General features: G+C 44.7%; 3 protein-coding genes across 4 annotated transcripts in view; 2 read left to right on the forward strand and 1 right to left on the reverse strand.

The window, feature by feature from the left end:
- On the forward strand, positions 1–12,367 carry arfgap2 (ADP-ribosylation factor GTPase activating protein 2). Of its 2 annotated transcripts, XM_069527828.1 has the most exons (17): positions 1–159; positions 1,351–1,469; positions 2,199–2,271; positions 2,408–2,539; positions 3,163–3,243; positions 3,846–3,951; positions 4,327–4,383; positions 5,869–5,913; positions 6,856–6,908; positions 8,733–8,869; positions 9,004–9,135; positions 9,566–9,697; positions 9,774–9,926; positions 10,021–10,147; positions 10,245–10,332; positions 10,874–10,998; positions 11,201–12,367. In XM_069527828.1, exons 1-17 carry the CDS (start codon positions 28–30, stop codon positions 11,219–11,221), a joined length of 1,713 nt encoding a protein of 570 aa, XP_069383929.1. In that variant the 5' UTR covers positions 1–27; the 3' UTR covers positions 11,222–12,367. The 2 variants fall into 2 exon arrangements, with proteins under 2 accessions (XP_069383929.1, XP_019963843.2); XM_020108284.2 differs by lacking the exon at positions 5,869–5,913.
- Positions 12,295–16,272, reverse strand: part of pex16 (peroxisomal biogenesis factor 16) — a 5,635-nt gene continuing 1,657 nt past the window's right edge. The window contains exons 5-11 of the mRNA XM_020108285.2: positions 16,113–16,213; positions 15,938–16,018; positions 15,539–15,685; positions 14,862–14,934; positions 13,974–14,093; positions 13,821–13,885; positions 12,295–13,331 (exon numbers count right to left, since the gene is read on the reverse strand). Coding sequence (XP_019963844.2) covers positions 13,273–13,331; positions 13,821–13,885; positions 13,974–14,093; positions 14,862–14,934; positions 15,539–15,685; positions 15,938–16,018; positions 16,113–16,213 — 646 coding nt within the window. The 3' untranslated portion in view covers positions 12,295–13,272. The remainder of the gene's footprint in view (positions 13,332–13,820; positions 13,886–13,973; positions 14,094–14,861; positions 14,935–15,538; positions 15,686–15,937; positions 16,019–16,112; positions 16,214–16,272) is intronic.
- Positions 15,571–16,272, forward strand: part of cars1 (cysteinyl-tRNA synthetase 1) — a 12,569-nt gene continuing 11,867 nt past the window's right edge. Inside the window, exon 1 of the transcript XR_011243359.1 lies at positions 15,571–15,704. The gene's annotated coding sequence lies outside the window, so the exon portion shown is untranslated. The remainder of the gene's footprint in view (positions 15,705–16,272) is intronic.

Below are 16,272 nucleotides of genomic sequence, written 5' to 3' on the forward strand. Positions count from 1 at the left end.
ATTCGCGACGTTCGACTTTCGTCCCGGATGTGGCTCACGCGAGGACCCGTAGTGACGTCAGCTGATGGAAATTGTCAGAGTGGCAAGATGGCGACGGAACCAAATAAGACAGAGATCCTCGGCATCTTCAAGAGGCTGCGATCGGTTCCCACCAACAAGGTAACCGGCTCCTTCGCCGTGTCCGCGCGTCGTCACGGCCCGGTGGCGACCGGCGGGTCGGTCGGTGCGTCCGGTGCGAAGCGGCTAGCTCGGCAGGCTAACTGCTCCCCAGCTAGGCCCGGCTACACGGGAGCTAGCGGCTGCTAGCGGCTGCTAGCCTGCCGGTAAAGCAGCGAAACGCCAAGGCCACGTCTACGTGTGATGAGGCGGAGCTCACGGAGGATCGGTACTCGACGACCGGCGACTCGTTACGGTTTAAAAAAAGCTCCGGGAACCTCCGCGGGTGTTTAGCAGCTGTCACCGCGGGTTCGAGTCTCTGTAGTCCGGGAGAGACATTAACCTCCGGGTCCAGCAGCTGGTTCAGCTCCAGCTGTGACTCCTGTTCTCACCTGTGGAGGGAAACCACTCGGAGTCTGTGAGGTTTTCACGTGAATCTACGAAACTGTTTAAAAAGTCTCATGTCAGTCCACGATGAAAATCCCTTTGCCGAGGTTTCCAGGTTCACTGCAGTCAGACACCATCTGGCTTCAATGCTCAACAAGTCATTCACACGGTGCTTTACAGTGACGTGTTTGAGACCAGCACAGGATTGATGCCCAACAAAGACACATTCTGCTGAAGCCTTTCACTCGTGTTTCTTTGCAGAGTTCAGATCTTTTCGTTTTGAAATGTTTGTTGTACTTCCTCTGGCTGTTGTGTGTCTGTGGCCTGTGGATTATTTGTACTTTCACTGTTCTCCTGCTTTTCTTTGGCTTAATACCAGTATTACCTCATGTAGAACCTTTCAAAACACAAGTGAGCGATTAACAACTGAAGGTTCAACAATAGGAAACAGTTAAAGGAAGTTTGAGTCACACAGCACAATTAGTTTTATTATAAATTATCACATTACACATTATTAAACAGGTCACATTAAAATGAATAAGCAGTCATTAAATGATTGATCTGATTTAAAGTAATTGCTGCATTGAATTGCAGAACATGAGTTATCATCATTAGTGTCGTCTGTGTTCGTTAAAGACGCAGGTTATGTTTGTGCTGTCATTATGTTTTGTAATCTCTCACAGTCGTGACACACGCAGGAAGTAGAGGGGGAGGGTGGCGGTGCAGTTACTCTTCTGATGTCTGGCTCTTACTGGTCTCACTGAAGTTGTCCCAGTAACGACAGTATTCAAATGTGTTTCCACGCAGGTATGTTTCGACTGCGCTGCTAAGAACCCCAGCTGGGCAAGTATCTCCTACGGTGTGTTCCTGTGCATCGACTGCTCCGGCATCCACCGCTCCCTGGGGGTGCACCTCAGCTTCATCAGGTGCGTTCGTTAACGACCTGTTGATTTGTCATTCTGCATACGTCTCTGACAGCCACACTGAGTAGATGATGAGCCAGAGAGAAAAGTACAAATACCATTGAAATGAACAGGTATGACAAATGCTAACCCTGTTGTAATAATAATAATAACTCAGGTTTGTATGGCGCCGTTCACGGTACCCAAGGCGCTTTACAAAGAAACAAACACAAGATAATAATACTGATGATTGTCTGAGGCGAGAGTCCATAAGCTGTGGTGAACAAGTGGGTTTCATGAGTTTCCTGTTGGTGTCCAGAGATGGGGCATTTCGGATGTGAGATGGGAGAGAGTTCCAGAGGGTGGGGGGCGCCACGCTGAACGCTCTGTCACCAAACGTTTGCAGGCTGGTGCGTGGGGATGGAGAGCAGACCCCAGTCTGAGGACCGCTGGCTCCGGGATGGGTAGTAAGGGCAGAGGAGGTCAGACAGCTACTGGGGGGATAGACCATGGAGGGATTTGTAGGTGAGGAGGACATCCCCTCCCCCCACACACCTTCCTACCATCAGATTAATGGGGGGGTGTTCTTTATTTCTGCTGTGACTGTTGAAGTGAGAAAGTAGCCAGGGTTGGTTCTTCTCTCCTCTGCACTCTGATCTACTGTTGTGTTCAACCATGAAGTACACATGATGTCCAGTGTGCTTCATGTGCACGTCACACTGGAGAGCTGACATTTTCTTCTGGTCCCCTCAGATCCACTGAGTTAGACTCCAACTGGAACTGGTTTCAGCTCAGATGTATGCAGGTTGGAGGCAACGCTAACGCGGTGAGTTACTGAGGCTTCCTGGCCCAAATGGAAAATCAATTGAAAACAAGATCCTGTATCTTGCATCAGAATTACATATTTACAGGTTGTGCGATTACCTTTAATTAATTAACCCCGTTTCTCCTCTGGTCTGAAGACGGCCTTCTTCCGCCAGCATGGCTGCTCTACAAACGACACCAATGCCAAGTATAATAGCCGCGCAGCCCAGATGTACAGGGAGAAGATTCGGCAGCAAGCTAACGCTGCGTTGTCTAAATATGGCACAGATGTGAGTATCATTGAAATTCCTAATGGAATGAATCATCACTGACTCAGATGTTACCATGAACAAATATCTGACAGCTGATTATCCGGAATACGCAGCAGTCAGCAGGTGGACTGAACATTTCTCCAGATCTGAGGCCCTGATGCAGCAGACATGCTGAACATCTGACTTTGTTTTCAGAGCTGCTGAACCGTTGATGTGTTTGTTTCTTGTATATTTTCTATCATAAATCTGACCTTTACAACAGACTCACATAATGAACTCTTATCTGCCTCTGGAACATTGAGTTTAATCTGTGTGCACACTGAAGTGTCTGTATCTGTAAAGAGATCCTCATGTGTTTTAAACTATGAAACTACACACATCCTGATTAAGTGGCTGAAGAATTAGTTTTTGGTTTTATTTTTATTCCCCACAGGTGCCAAACCTACTCTGTGGTTATAAATGTAATTGTCTGGTGTCCGTATCGCTGACTTCATTGTGGTTAAGTGATTATCAGTGTCTGAGCCGTGATAGCACAAGTAGCTCAGAGTCCACACGTGTTAATGAAGACTTCACTGGGAATATTTTGCAGCTCCTGTGTGTGTTTGTGTGTCTAGTATAACACATCTCTCTATGCTCTGCAGCTCTGGATCGACTCCTCTGCTGGAGGCACCCCTGCAGCTCCTGAGAAGAAAGAGACAGATTTTTTTGCTGAGCATACTCTGGTTCGTTCGTTTGTTTGTTTTGTTAAAACGCAGCGTTAACACGTCAGGGATAGAAAACATTCTGTGTCTGCTCACATGCCATTTCAATCCAGGAATATTATTTCTACTAGAGTCTGAATGCCAGATCATCTTTTGAGGCAATGATACACAGATATCTTGAGTTCTTACACTAATGATGCATTAACCAATATTCTTTCAACGTGAATGCACAACACAAACACATATTTAAACAAGGATCTCATTAATTTGGTTAGTAGACCAAGATATGAACAGAGCTGGGCGTTTCACAGCTCAACAGTTACTGAATGACAAATATTACAGTGAGTTAATTAAGGCAGTGAACTTCACTTGGATCTAAATGAGTCTCAAAAACAATTAAGAATAAGAATACAGCATTAATATATATGAAGTTGAGGTTTGACAAATTAAGGCTGAACATAATAAGAAACTGTTGATGCAAAGTTAAATGAGGTGGTGTGTGACTGCTGCCTGTTTCTCTTCCTTTATCTGAAGTAATAAGATCTATCTATAAAAACAAGAAGGATGTGCGTTCCATAAATTCTTCTTCACTCAAGTGAAAATATAATTTTTTACATTTTCAGCCTGCTAACGACTGGAGTGTGGCGCCGCCCCCTGAGCCAGAGCAGAACGGAGCCGCCCTCACCCCACAGCTGACGGACACGACACCCAAAGTCCAGGAAGGCACCCGTCAGTAAAACAGACCCGTTACCTTCTGTGTCAGTCATTATCAAAGGGTTCTCATTATCAAAGGGTTCTCTGCAGGTGTTGAGTTGAGTCTGATGCCGCCTGTGTTACGTCAAAGTGATGTCATCAGGGTCTTGCCGGCAGTTGAATGAAAAGATGCCACTGCTTGCATCATCAGAAATATGATCTCCAGGATCTACTACTTAGATTTGTACTCTATCTCTTTTCAGTCCTCAGATTAGAAATCCTGTGGACGTGGTGTAAATCACTGAGTGCAGGGAATAGAGTTGGCCAGAGATGAGTCTCAGTTCAGACAATCCAACAAACTGCATCACTTCACAAGTTTGGTGTTTTTAATCTGTTATCTTCTTCTTCCAGAGCTGGAGGAAGGACCCAGTATCGAGGGTCTGAGCACGTCACCCAAAGCCTCCATTGGTGAGTGTTCGATTCCGCCTCTCTGGACAAAGACACGAGCATCGTCCTGCTCTGTTGTAGGCTCAGTGCTGTCATGTCAAATGTCCCCTCGTGTCTGACGTGTACGATCTCACAGTGGGTTCAACTCAATCTCACTCTGCGGCTTCGTATCTGCCGACTTTAAATAATTCTATGTTCAGGACAATTAAATAAATGTAGGTTTGCACAGTCATTGTGTATTTTTTATGATCCCACTATTTACAGAAATATGTTTCGTCATTTGGACGACACTTTGTGTTTCTTCATCACAACACGGATATAGACCAAGGTTATTATAGTTTTGAAATTTTCATTAATCTTTATTTTTATTTAGTTTTTCAGTTTGCTTTTTTATTTCAGTTTAGTTTTAGTTAGTTCAACAAGTGATTTTGTAGTTTTAGTTTTTATTTTGAGGAATCGACTGGTTTCAGATGAGTTTTTATTTACTTTTAGTCTTAGTTTTAGTTTTTCCAGGTATTAAGAGAAAGCTTCGACTTGTAGAAGCTGAAAAAGGATGAAACAATGTGTGAAACCAAATATGGTTCATCAAGTCCTTTAATTGTTCATTGTAGTTTTTATTTAGTTTTCGTTTTTCTTGTAATTGTCGTTTTTATTTTTATTTCAGTTAACTAAATTATTTTTTCATTGCTAGTCTTAGTTTTCATTAACTATAATAACCCTGATATAGACAGGAAGGAGACATGAAAGCAACACAAGCAGCCGTGGTGGCGTGTGAGCATATCTGCCATATGACATTTTGGTCATACCACACAGTCCTGTGGATTCGTAGCTGCAGCTGTGCAGAAACATGTTCCACTTGTTTGAATAACATGTTGTCTCTGTTCAGCTGAGGTCTTAGTTCGTGCATATTTATGGTGCAGGGTTTTAATTATCTGCAAACGAATACATGCTCACATCTTCAACGTTGACAACTTGTCACATGCATAAAAGCTTAAAGGATCATCATGTCTGTCTACACTGAATAAAAAGAACTGGGATGGTTTCTTACTCTCACGCTTATGAACATGTGATGAATCTCACTAATTCTATCCAACCGGTTAAGAAAAGGTCTGACACAAGGAGGCTTTTTATTTTCTTTACTCTCAATTATTAATCATAATAGAACTTTAATGACGCAACAGAAATTGAGCTGAGGGAATTCAAGGGATTCAAATCAGAGCTTTCAAACACAATGAACAAAAGTCACAACTCATGGAGCTTAATGTGATGTTTGAAACTGACCCTGAACCTGCTCTAATACAAAACTGACAAGAATATGAATAGTCACTAGTTGCTGATGGTTTTTCTGTCAGGTGACTAATCTTCACAGTTTTATCTATACAAAATCCTGATTATGTCATCGACAGCGTCTGTGACTAAAGTCCAAGCGTCAGTGTTTGTATGACTGTGTAAAATCAGCCCCTTGTGTGTCTGGATCATGATCGTGGCGACTGGTTTGTCTCGCAGACGACTCCATGCGTTTGTCGTCACAGGAAGGACGGACACTTAAAGGTGATTAGCGTGGTGTCAGTTTGCGCTGGTTGCTGCAGACGCATGGTCGTGTTGCCTCACTCGCATCATAACAGCCGCTCTCCTCTCTGCTCATGACGCAGTGGAAATAACTTGTGATATTTGAATGCTATTTTTTTTGTTAGCATCTGCTGTTTGACACGTTTCTCTGGGTGGGACAACGCCCGGTGTTATTAGAGGTTATGTGAGAGGAGAGCAGTCATTGCGGCGCTGTCTCACATACCTGCAGCTCATCACTGTGATGAGAACTTCAGAAGCACCTGGGGATAACACGTCACTGACTGGTGGAATGAAAGAACTAATAACACTGTTTGTCGCCTGGTGCAGCGGAAAAAATGTTGTCCCCTAATGCATCTATAATTTTAAGTTCCTACCCTTCTCTCAAATATTTATTCTCATTATATCTCTGCCTGACACGTTCTCCTGGGAGCTAACACCAGTGCTATGTGAGCGGGAAGCTTTTTAATATTTCTCTCATGCAAAACAAGTGATAGAAGTCAAAGTAGTTCAGCATCTGAGATTTTGTGAAGCCGAGCGTCACGCTTTGTGTTTCTGTGATGTTTGACGGGTCGCATCGTGGACTGTAAATAAAGACGGACGACACGTCTCCACTTTGTTCAAAAAATGAAGCAAAAATATCAACGGTGTGAACACGGCCGTCTTCTGCCAATGACGTCATTTGGTGTCTGAGGTTTTTCTCCGTCTGTTTACATGGAGGAGATGTGGTTAATGACCTATACTGCAGCCGGCCACCGGGGGGATTCAGACGCTTTGGCCTCACTTTTGGGCATCTGTCGTGTCGTCCATCTTTCTTCACAGTCTGTGTGTCGCACAGTAAAAACCCTCTGTGGGAGCTTGTGTTCTTGAGATGGGGTGAAGACAACACGCTGCAGTTTTTACACTTTTCTTCTTCTCGTGTTTCAGATGTGAAACCGTCCATCATTGGGAAGAAGAAGCCCATGGCTGCCAAAAAAGGGGTGAGTCATAATTTCACCAAACCACAAAGAGAGAAACCATGAAGCCAATGAAATGGAGGCACAGGAAATATTCAGTAAAATAATACTACTTACTACTTCATCACAAACCTTGAAGTATTTGAAAGTCGTCTGCTGTGAATAATGATCAGGTTCTAAGTGTTTGTTTCCTGTCGTCCTCTGCTGGATCAACACTTCCATCGTTGTACTAGAAGGGATTTATGTGAAAACTTTAAGACTGAGCTGAAATCACACAATTGCCCATAAATTGGGTAAATAGCCTAAATAAAATAAAGATATTTGGGGGAAATTTTAATATTCTTCAATACAGACATTTAGTTTATTTTGAAATTGTGTCTGCAGCAGACAAGCTGTGTCCGGCTATTATTTGTCAAAGCGTCCTTAAAGTCTTAAAACATCTTAAATTCAATTTTACAAATCAAACTGTCTTGAAGTCAGATTTGATCGATATTAATTTTGCTTGGCCCGTCACTGAGAACATTTCTCCAGACAGAAGAATAAGAATGATCTGGTTTCTGGTTCTGCTGGTTTTGTTTGTCAGTGAAGCTGAAGCCGCTCTAGTCGGCCCGCGAGCTCGTCCAAATACAAGTCTAACAGTGAGAATGACGAGTCCTCGTGGTTAAAGCCTGGAAGTGTTTATGAAGCAAACCATTCTGTGTGTGTGTGGAAACTTGGGACAGTGGGGATCATGTTTATTTTCACTCTTGAAGTTTTCAGGGCCGAGATTTCATGTGAAACTTTGCTCCAAACTGTCGAACCCCACTCTTGATATGTAAATAGGCCCGGCACGATAACACATTTTGCTGGACGACATATTGTCAACATGATAATATTTCCTAATAATTCACACCCTTTCAAATACAATAAACTTTTATCTCTCAGTGTTTTTCACCATCGCGATTTCAGGAACGTTTAAATATCCTAAATAAATAAAACAAACAAAAAACAATAAACAAAAAATATAATGGACTCTCAAAAACAGCGCTCAAAATAAAACCACACACAAACAAAACAATAAATAAAATGTCTTATCAAGTCTCGACAAACAAAATTGCGCTTGAATAAATATTGAACATTCAGGTTCAGTTTGTGACGTCTATTCTCTCGCAGATAATTCGTTCTGTCTAACGTCTGCAGCATCTCTCAATGCTGACTTTTCAACTGTACTAAAGTGAAGCATTTCTTAAACGATGTAGTGAACTTCACTTTCTGTGAGCGAACACCATTCTGCTCTGCTCCGTTTATATTGACTTTGTCGACCGAACGCCTCAGTGGGTGTTGACTGTCGGGACGAAGGCTCTGCATCTCGAGCTGCACTTTGTTTCCCGGCTGGTTAAACTGGGTCGGGTGGTTGTGCTTTATGTGGGCAGGTTGTTGTGTTGCACATTCCCACACCGGGGCTGTGGCGTTTGACTTTGCAATCATCTCTTTTCCTCGCGTTGCTCCGCACGACGCTCACTCACTGTGTGTGTGGAGCTGATGCTAGCGGCCCCGCCTCCCCCCACAGACACAAAGAGGCTGGATGACTGACAAGAGGGTTCACTCCGTTCATTCCGCTATGGAACAAACGCCCCAGGTGCTGAGACCGAGCACAGAGTGAACCCTCATGTCATCCAACCTGCTTGGAGGCAAGAGACGAGGAAAACAAACACGCATGAACATGGCGATATATCGAGGCCGGCAAAATGATTGAGTTCATTTTAATTTATCGTGCGATTAATTGATTTATTGATTATCGGCCCAGGCCTATATGTAAAGATCTGTGACTGTGACTGATGTGCACCACATCCTCTCGCCCTAATGCAGCTGGGAGCAAAGAAAGGTCTGGGAGCCCAGAAGGTGAGCAGTAAGAGTTTCTCTGAGGTGGAGAAACAGGCACAAGTAGCTGAGAAGCTCAGAGAGGAGCAGGTCGCTGAGGCAAAGAAACAAGCCGAGGAATCCATGTAAGATGAGTTTATCTGAACTAATCAGGTTTAATACCGTCAGGTTCTATGTTGCTGGTGCTTATTCTCTCCCATTCTATGTTTTTTAAAACCTCTTTGCATACGTCCATGTGGGATTCGACTCACTCGTGCAGTGTGGCCTCCATGCGCTTGGCTTACAAAGAACTGGAGATCGACATGAAGATGGAGGAAAAGAAGCTTCAGAACATGGAGGGCAAGAAGAGAGAGCAGGCCGAGCGACTGGGCATGGGCTTCGGAAACAGGAGGTAACGTCACAGCACAATCAGGTTGTTGTCTTACTGAGATCACTGCTTTGAGACCGGCACTGAACTTGGGATAATCTCCTGAAGTTATCCAGAGAGACTGTGAGAATGAAAAAGTCCAAGTCAGGTGCTGTTTCTGGAGTTTGTCCTGCCTGCCCCGAGTAAAAGAATTTAAATATCTCACACTGAAAAGAGCGGAGCCTCACACGTACAAGACTAAAAAACTAAAACACGTGATCTCTGCAGCAGAACAGTGAAAGACAAACTCCAGAGAACGTCTCGGCTCCATCGTGCAGACATTCTCCAAAGTTTCTCTGCAGACGATCAAGAGTTTTCTCTCTTTCTGTCGTTCTCTTAACTCAGGTATCGAACATTTGTGCTGTCAGGTTGATTCATGAGCAGAGCGTCTCTGAATGTGCACATTCTGTTTCAGTGCCGTGTCTCACTCCGTGATGTCAGAGATGCAGGTGATCGAGCAGGAAACTCCCGTTGGAGCCAAATCCTCGTCCTCTCGCTCCAAACTGGACATGTTTGATGAGCCGGGCTTCACCTCTGGACCCCCGAAGTACACGACACACAAACAAACCCACGTCAGATAAGATGAGTGGGAGCAAAGAACTAAATCTACTGTGATGTTTCAGGTATAAGGACAACCCGTTCACAGTGGGAGATAGTTTTGGATCTCGGTGGGACACTGAGGGAGGAGGCGCCTCCTTCTCCACGTCCTGGGCTCTGGAGAAGGAGGACCCCAAAGAGGAGGTCACCATCTCTAGTATTCAGCCGATTGGAGAGAGGTATTCACATAGACGTTCAGACACGCTCTGTATTTTCTCCACCTTTTCAAACTGGGCGGTGCAGCTCTGATGTGTGGCCTCGTGTTTCACCCAGACTTCCCAGCAGGAGAAAAGCTGAGGTGCCGGCTCCGGTGTCAGAGTCGAGCGAGGCCAGGCAGAAGTTCGCCAACGCAAAGGCGATCTCGTCCGACATGTTCTTTGGTCGGGAGAGCAGCGCCGAGGTGAGAAACATCACCTGCACTCGTGTTTCAAACAAAAACGAGAGATTCTCTGAGCGGAACAGTTGATATTGAAGCTTTAAATCTGCGCTCTTCTCAGTACGATGCTAAGACGAGACTGGAGAGCATGTCCGGCAGCACCTCCATCAGTTCAGCCGACCTGTTCGGAGACGGCAGTGACCATAAAGGTGAGTCCTGTTGATCTGCGCGATGAAGAAAAGAACGAGGCGGGAGTTGTTGTGTTGTTGTGTCTCACTGGTGTGAGACTTCTCTCTAAAGCTTTGGAGCTCAGAGGAATCAGGTTCATCAGGTTTCTGATGAACACGGCTCCTGTGAGAACGAGATGTTCGCTGTGGGTTTGTACTCACACACTCATGAAGATTTAGTTTGTCCTTTCGTCCTCAAACCTTTCTCTGATCTTCGGCCTCAAATTAAATGTCAGGTTGCTCGTTTGCTTCTGAAACACTTATCGGATTATTTGAAAACCTCTCGACTCCACGAGTCTTCAGTCTGAGGGACGTCCTCAGCTGAAGCAGAGACAATACTGGCGTCAAGTCAAAGGCGTCTTCTGGAAGTTGTCAGTGTACGTTCACGTGTTTTGGGGGCGGAGCTTTGGTGTGAGAGGTGTTTTTCAGGATTAACAAACTTTAGAGATTTTATTTCATCCCGTCCTTTTTACTAATGTATATTCTGCTGAAACTAACTCCTCCTCCTCCTCCTCCTCCGCAGGGAGGGCAGCTGGCTTCGATGGCGTGCTCCCCTCGGGCCCTGACATCGCACAGTTCAAACAGGGTGTGAAGTCCGTAGCGGGCAAGATGGCCGTCCTCGCCAACGGGGTCATGAACACGATCCAGGTGAGACAGCAGGAGTCATTGGACGTCTCACTTTGCTCCTCCAACCCCGCCTCCTACCCCGCCTCCTTTGAATCAAACTCAAATCAGTCTGCGTCCACGTTACGAGGAAACACGAGCTGACTGAATGACGACCAAACCTGTTTGACGATCATCAAACCTCGTCGACCTCAACATTTCTAATTGTTCCGTGTTTCCTCTTCAGGATCGTTACGGCTCCTACTGATCAGTGCCGACCGTGGGAAGACGTACTGACGCCCGTGTGGAGCGACCAGCCTCCTGACTGACCACGAGCGTTTGGACTGGACGGACGGGAGAGACGGGGAAACGATTGCATGGGGAGGAGAAGTCCCTCGTCCCTCTAGAGACAGTTTTACAGGAGTGAGACAGTATTTTCTTCTCTCGTTCTCATTAGCGGACTCTTGTTTTATTTTCTTAAAGGAAACCATCGCGGTGTCGTCTTTTTTTAAACCAAGAGTCATGTTGTAAAATACCACCGAGAATTTTTTGGTCTTAGATTTTCAGAGTTAACTCTTCTATATTTTATTCCTTCTACATGAATCAAAGTGTCGTTTCTGATGATTATTCCGAACTTCTTCATCTTGTTTTTATCATGATATTAAAAAAAGTCACGGTTTATATTTTCATCTTTCAGTGTTAATCTGAATCCACAGGTTGTTTCATTTACGTTCAGCACTGACGACACCGTCGTGATCGTTGTGAGCTCGGGATCATGTGTTTCTGTCTGGGTGAAGGATCAATTCACCGAATCCCTGAAGTGTCAAACATCTGACGTCCTCGCTGCTGTGGTTGTTCATCGCCTGTCTTCTGACAGGAAGTTGAACCCAGGAAGCACTCGAGGGACTCAGAGTCCGATACTTCTGGTTCGTGGTGTCGGAGCTATTGGAGATTTCAAATTAAACCCAGACTATTGTTAAAGTTGACGTAACTCCCAGCTCAGAAAACAACGACTCTGTTGTGTCTATGCATCATTTCCGTTTGACTTCGACTGACTCGATGAACCTCAACACGTTCTGCGGATGCTGCCATTTTCCCCTCATCACTTAAACCTTTTATTTTGAAAGTCCGATGTCGTCAGTTTACATGTTTATCTTTTACGTTTCCGACGATGAAAAAAAACAAAGAACCATTTCAGTCTTTGTAACACTGACCAGGTCGCATGCAAGTGAACTCAAACCCACTGAACCGTCTGTTTCTGCTCGCGACACGAGACTCACAACTTATTGAAAGATTGTGTTCAACCACGAGAAATTACAAACCACACAGATCGAAAGGAAGAAGCATTCAATTATTTATTTGTAGGCTACAAAAAGAAACGTATTCAGTATGTTAATAAAGATTTAAAACCTCGGCTGTGTGCAAGTCATTGACTGAAACACTCACACACACACTCACTGAGTCTGGAACGTGTTTTCGTTTCATGGTCAAGTTCACAGTGACCTTTGACCTCTGCTCAAATCTTATCAGCGAGTCTGAGTGAATGTTCTCCAGATATTCTGAGATATCGAGTTCACGAGAACGAGACTGACGCACAATCTGAAAACTGAATGAATCTGAGGATATATTATTTAACTCTGATGATGAGAATAAAGTTAAAATGTAAGAAACATTTAACAGTTTGTGAATCTGACCACTTCAACAAAATACCTCAAGAGATTAAATCTCCTCTGATTTAGTTTTTATCCTTTAAAGGAGTAAAATTCTTCCTCCTCATTTTATTTGCTTCGGTTTGACGCTGACGCGCTGCCGGAGCTTCCTGTGGTTTTCAGTAGCTCGGGACAAACGACACTGAATTCAAATCTTATTCCTGCTGGTGACGACAACATCTCAGTAAAGTTTTCTCTCAACAGACGAATGACAGAGCTTCAGGGAGGAACAGAGAGAGAGAGAGAGAGAGAGAGAATGAAACGAGACAATAACATCTTCATCATCAGCGTCTTCATCGTACACACGAGCGTAAATCAAGAACTCAATTATTAAGTTCATCAAGAAAATATTGTTCTCGTTTGCTGAAGCTCTTTGTTGAGTCAGAAACAATCTGATTCTTTGAAATGACGTTCAGGATGTTCAGGATCTCCATTTAATCTCTGACAGGAAACAGGAAGTGTCGTTAGAACAAGGTGCAGCAGTGGAAGTCGTCTCCGCAGAGTTTCTCTGATGCCTGGGGGATGACAGCAGGAAGCTCTGTGTGAGGTGACGACCCCACACGTCCTTTATCGCCGCCGCAAATCAAATGATCCTTAATCCACTCAGGTTTTATCCCCAGTTGTAGAAGTAGATCTTCTGCCAGGTGGGAAGATAATCCATCAGAGGGCCTGAGGAGAGAAGCAGCTCCAGGTTTCATTCTGTTCCTCACAACAAACCAATAGTTCAAAGTTCTTCACTGAAATCAGAGAGAAAGACATTTCGTACAGAAGCGACACGATTCTTTTAGTGATCCACTGCTGATGAACTTGGTCTGAGACAAACGTGATGACTAAGGTTCCACGAGAATTTTGTCAGGAAAAACCCCAACGAACACAACTGCCCCTGAAAATCAACCGATCTGCACCAGATTATACAAACTCGTAAATATCAGTCCTAAATTATTCTCTGAAATCAACAAACTTTTAAAATCTCCCTGTTTGACCCGTTCCACATCCTCCCAGGTCCAATCCTGTGATCCTGCTGACTGAGGAACAGCAGAGAAAACTTGGTGGAGATTTATAATAATAATCATCATCATTATTCATATTTTTATTATTATGTTCTTCTCCAAACGTGTTGATTTCTTTTGTCACAGATATTTGACGTTGAGAACTTACGTGCAACAAGTCCGATTCCTGGCACGTGATCAGCGAGGAGTCTGAGCAGGAAGAGCATCTTTTCTCTGCCGGTGAAGAAACAATCACGTTTATTAAACTGCAATTTTATTCCTGGAATAATAGATGATGAAAACCAGTGAGTCAGATACTCACTCAGAGAATTTGTCGTAGAAAGGTGAACGCAGGAGGTAGTAGAGCAGGAGAAACGTCCTCCTCCTCATCTCCGCTCGCTCCCAGCGATTCTGAAATTTGGTTTCGTTGAGGACGGCGAAGCTGGAGAGAGAAATAACCGAGTCGTCTCATTAAACTCTTCAAGTGACCGATTTATTGATTGAGCCGAGACACGGAACAGGAGAACTTCACCCGGCTTCATATTATTCAGAGATCACTTGTCAGGGAGAGGAGTGAGATTCTCTGAGTGACAGAACGGACCACACGTGAGGCCTCAGGAGAATTCTTTCGAACAATCCTTTCTTATGATCTGCGCAGCGCTGCGCGATTACGATTTTTACGCCTCTGGGCAACAGGTCGTCCGATCCTCGTGAATGTGACGTGTCAGTGACGCATTCAAAGGAATTCCGTTTTCAAGTTTTGCAGGAAGACTAAAGACGAAGCTGTGAACTGTGACGATTACGAACTTGAAGACTTGAAACACGATTCTGACCTTCACTCCTTTCACGTGACGGAGAGACGGAAGAAGAACGACGACTGGGAGGATTGGACTTCTTCCACGTCACTTATTTAAATATGCTTTTCTTTCCATTATCTCCTTTTCATTTTGGTTCTTTGGGTTTGAATAACAAACGTGGAACATCTGCATGAGTAACATCAGACCAAATCATCCAGCTCCTCCCACACAGCTGACATCAGCGAGAGGCGGGGTTAACTGGACAGGCTGTTAGCGAATCACGGGGCTGACGTACAGAGACAAACAACCACTCGCAGTATGTTCTCCCCGTGTCCGCGTGGGAAGAACGTACATAATGTCCGACGATAACAAAGAACACATTTATATTTCATTGCGAAGCCGAAGTTCCTCACCTGGACAGTTCCAGGACGCCGGAGACGAGCCACGGCTTCCAGGACTGTTTCCCACAGAGTCCGAGGCAGAGCACTGTCCACGGGGAGGTTTGACTTAAGGAAGCAAAGACATGGACGGACAATAAACTCTGAAGAAATGTCCTCGTCACGTCGAGGCTGTGTTTCACTGAAGAGTTAAATAATACTTATTATAACAAATTTCACAATCACACAACTTTTATCTTTATGTTGCAAATGTGTTTTTATCTCATTTGCTGATTTCTATTAGTTTATTTCATTTTCCTCTTTGTGCTGTTTCCTCTACGTCTCATCTCATCTCGCTGCTCATGTAGCTCAGTCGTCATCGTTCCGTCTGCACTCACACACACACTCTCTCCCTCACACACTCACAGCGCCCTCTTAAACTCAGAGACGTTCATGCAGAACAATCTTCAGTGAGTGAAAACAGCTTTAATCTGAGGCAGCAGCAGTTTTCCGCAGCACGTCCTCGTCTCTTTACTCTGACTCTGAATCTGCTCTTCACCTCTGAGAAACACGAGATCACGTAAAACCTCCAGAGACGCGATCAAAATATAAAATCTACTGTGGGTGATCAGACGTCATGAATGGTTTCCCCGTTCTTCTCACGAGGATCCAGCTGAGAGCCCTAATGTTTGCAGGATGGTTGTGAAGGATACAGTGAATCAGAGGCCGCCCGATGTACACAGACTCCGCGATGGTCTCCTGGAGTCTGAGCTGTGTGGGTTTGCTGTGGAGCTTCTCCCTCAAGCTGCTGCTCTTCTTCTGACTCGGTGCTCCCCACAGCCGGGCCTGCAGGGACGGACCTGCCAGGACGAGATGAAGGTACTTTCTGTGCCTGGTACAACATTTAAATATTTCTGTGCGACAGATGGGACGGTGGTACAGTGGTTTGTGGCTCCAGCCCCTCAAAGAATATGTGAAATTGATAATGGATGAATAAGCGATGTTCATATTTACGTCAGCGGAGGAACACAGAAACGTCAGGAGTCCACAGGAGCTCAGATCTCTCATGTTCAATAGATTTTACATTTAATTCACTAAAGACGTTTTCTTACCACTGCCCAGCGGCCGAATGACTCGTCCTGACCTCTGACCCACAAAGCAGGTTACATCTTCCGGCTTGCCGTCACCGTCATCTGTGGAGGAGAGGAGGGAAACACACACACACACACACACATGTTATTGTACACACTTAAACAAGTGAGTGATGGTTCCACATGTGAAACTGACCTTGATTGACAAGTTCTGCGCCTCGGTCCAGGGGGATTATGGGAGGTGAAGTCTGGATCCCGGATTTGTACCACAGAAGGAGAACGAAGCGGAAAATGGTCCTGGTGACGTAACAGAGCAACAGGAAGCACGAGGTTCCTCACTTCACTTTTTTGTTTTG

Source organism: Paralichthys olivaceus, chromosome 1 (assembly GCF_024713975.1).
Source record: "Paralichthys olivaceus isolate ysfri-2021 chromosome 1, ASM2471397v2, whole genome shotgun sequence".
NCBI classification, from domain to species: domain Eukaryota; kingdom Metazoa; phylum Chordata; class Actinopteri; order Pleuronectiformes; family Paralichthyidae; genus Paralichthys; species Paralichthys olivaceus.

Bases quoted from the DNA above. Each gene is read 5' to 3' on its own strand.
- arfgap2 (XM_069527828.1), top strand. From the start codon at position 28: ATGTGGCTCACGCGAGGACCCGTAGTGACGTCAGCTGATGGAAATTGT. The intron at 3,244-3,845 runs GTTCGTTCGTTT...TTACATTTTCAG, and splicing joins TTTTTGCTGAGCATACTCTG to CCTGCTAACGACTGGAGTGT. The intron at 9,698-9,773 runs GTACACGACACA...GTGATGTTTCAG, and splicing joins TTCACCTCTGGACCCCCGAA to GTATAAGGACAACCCGTTCA.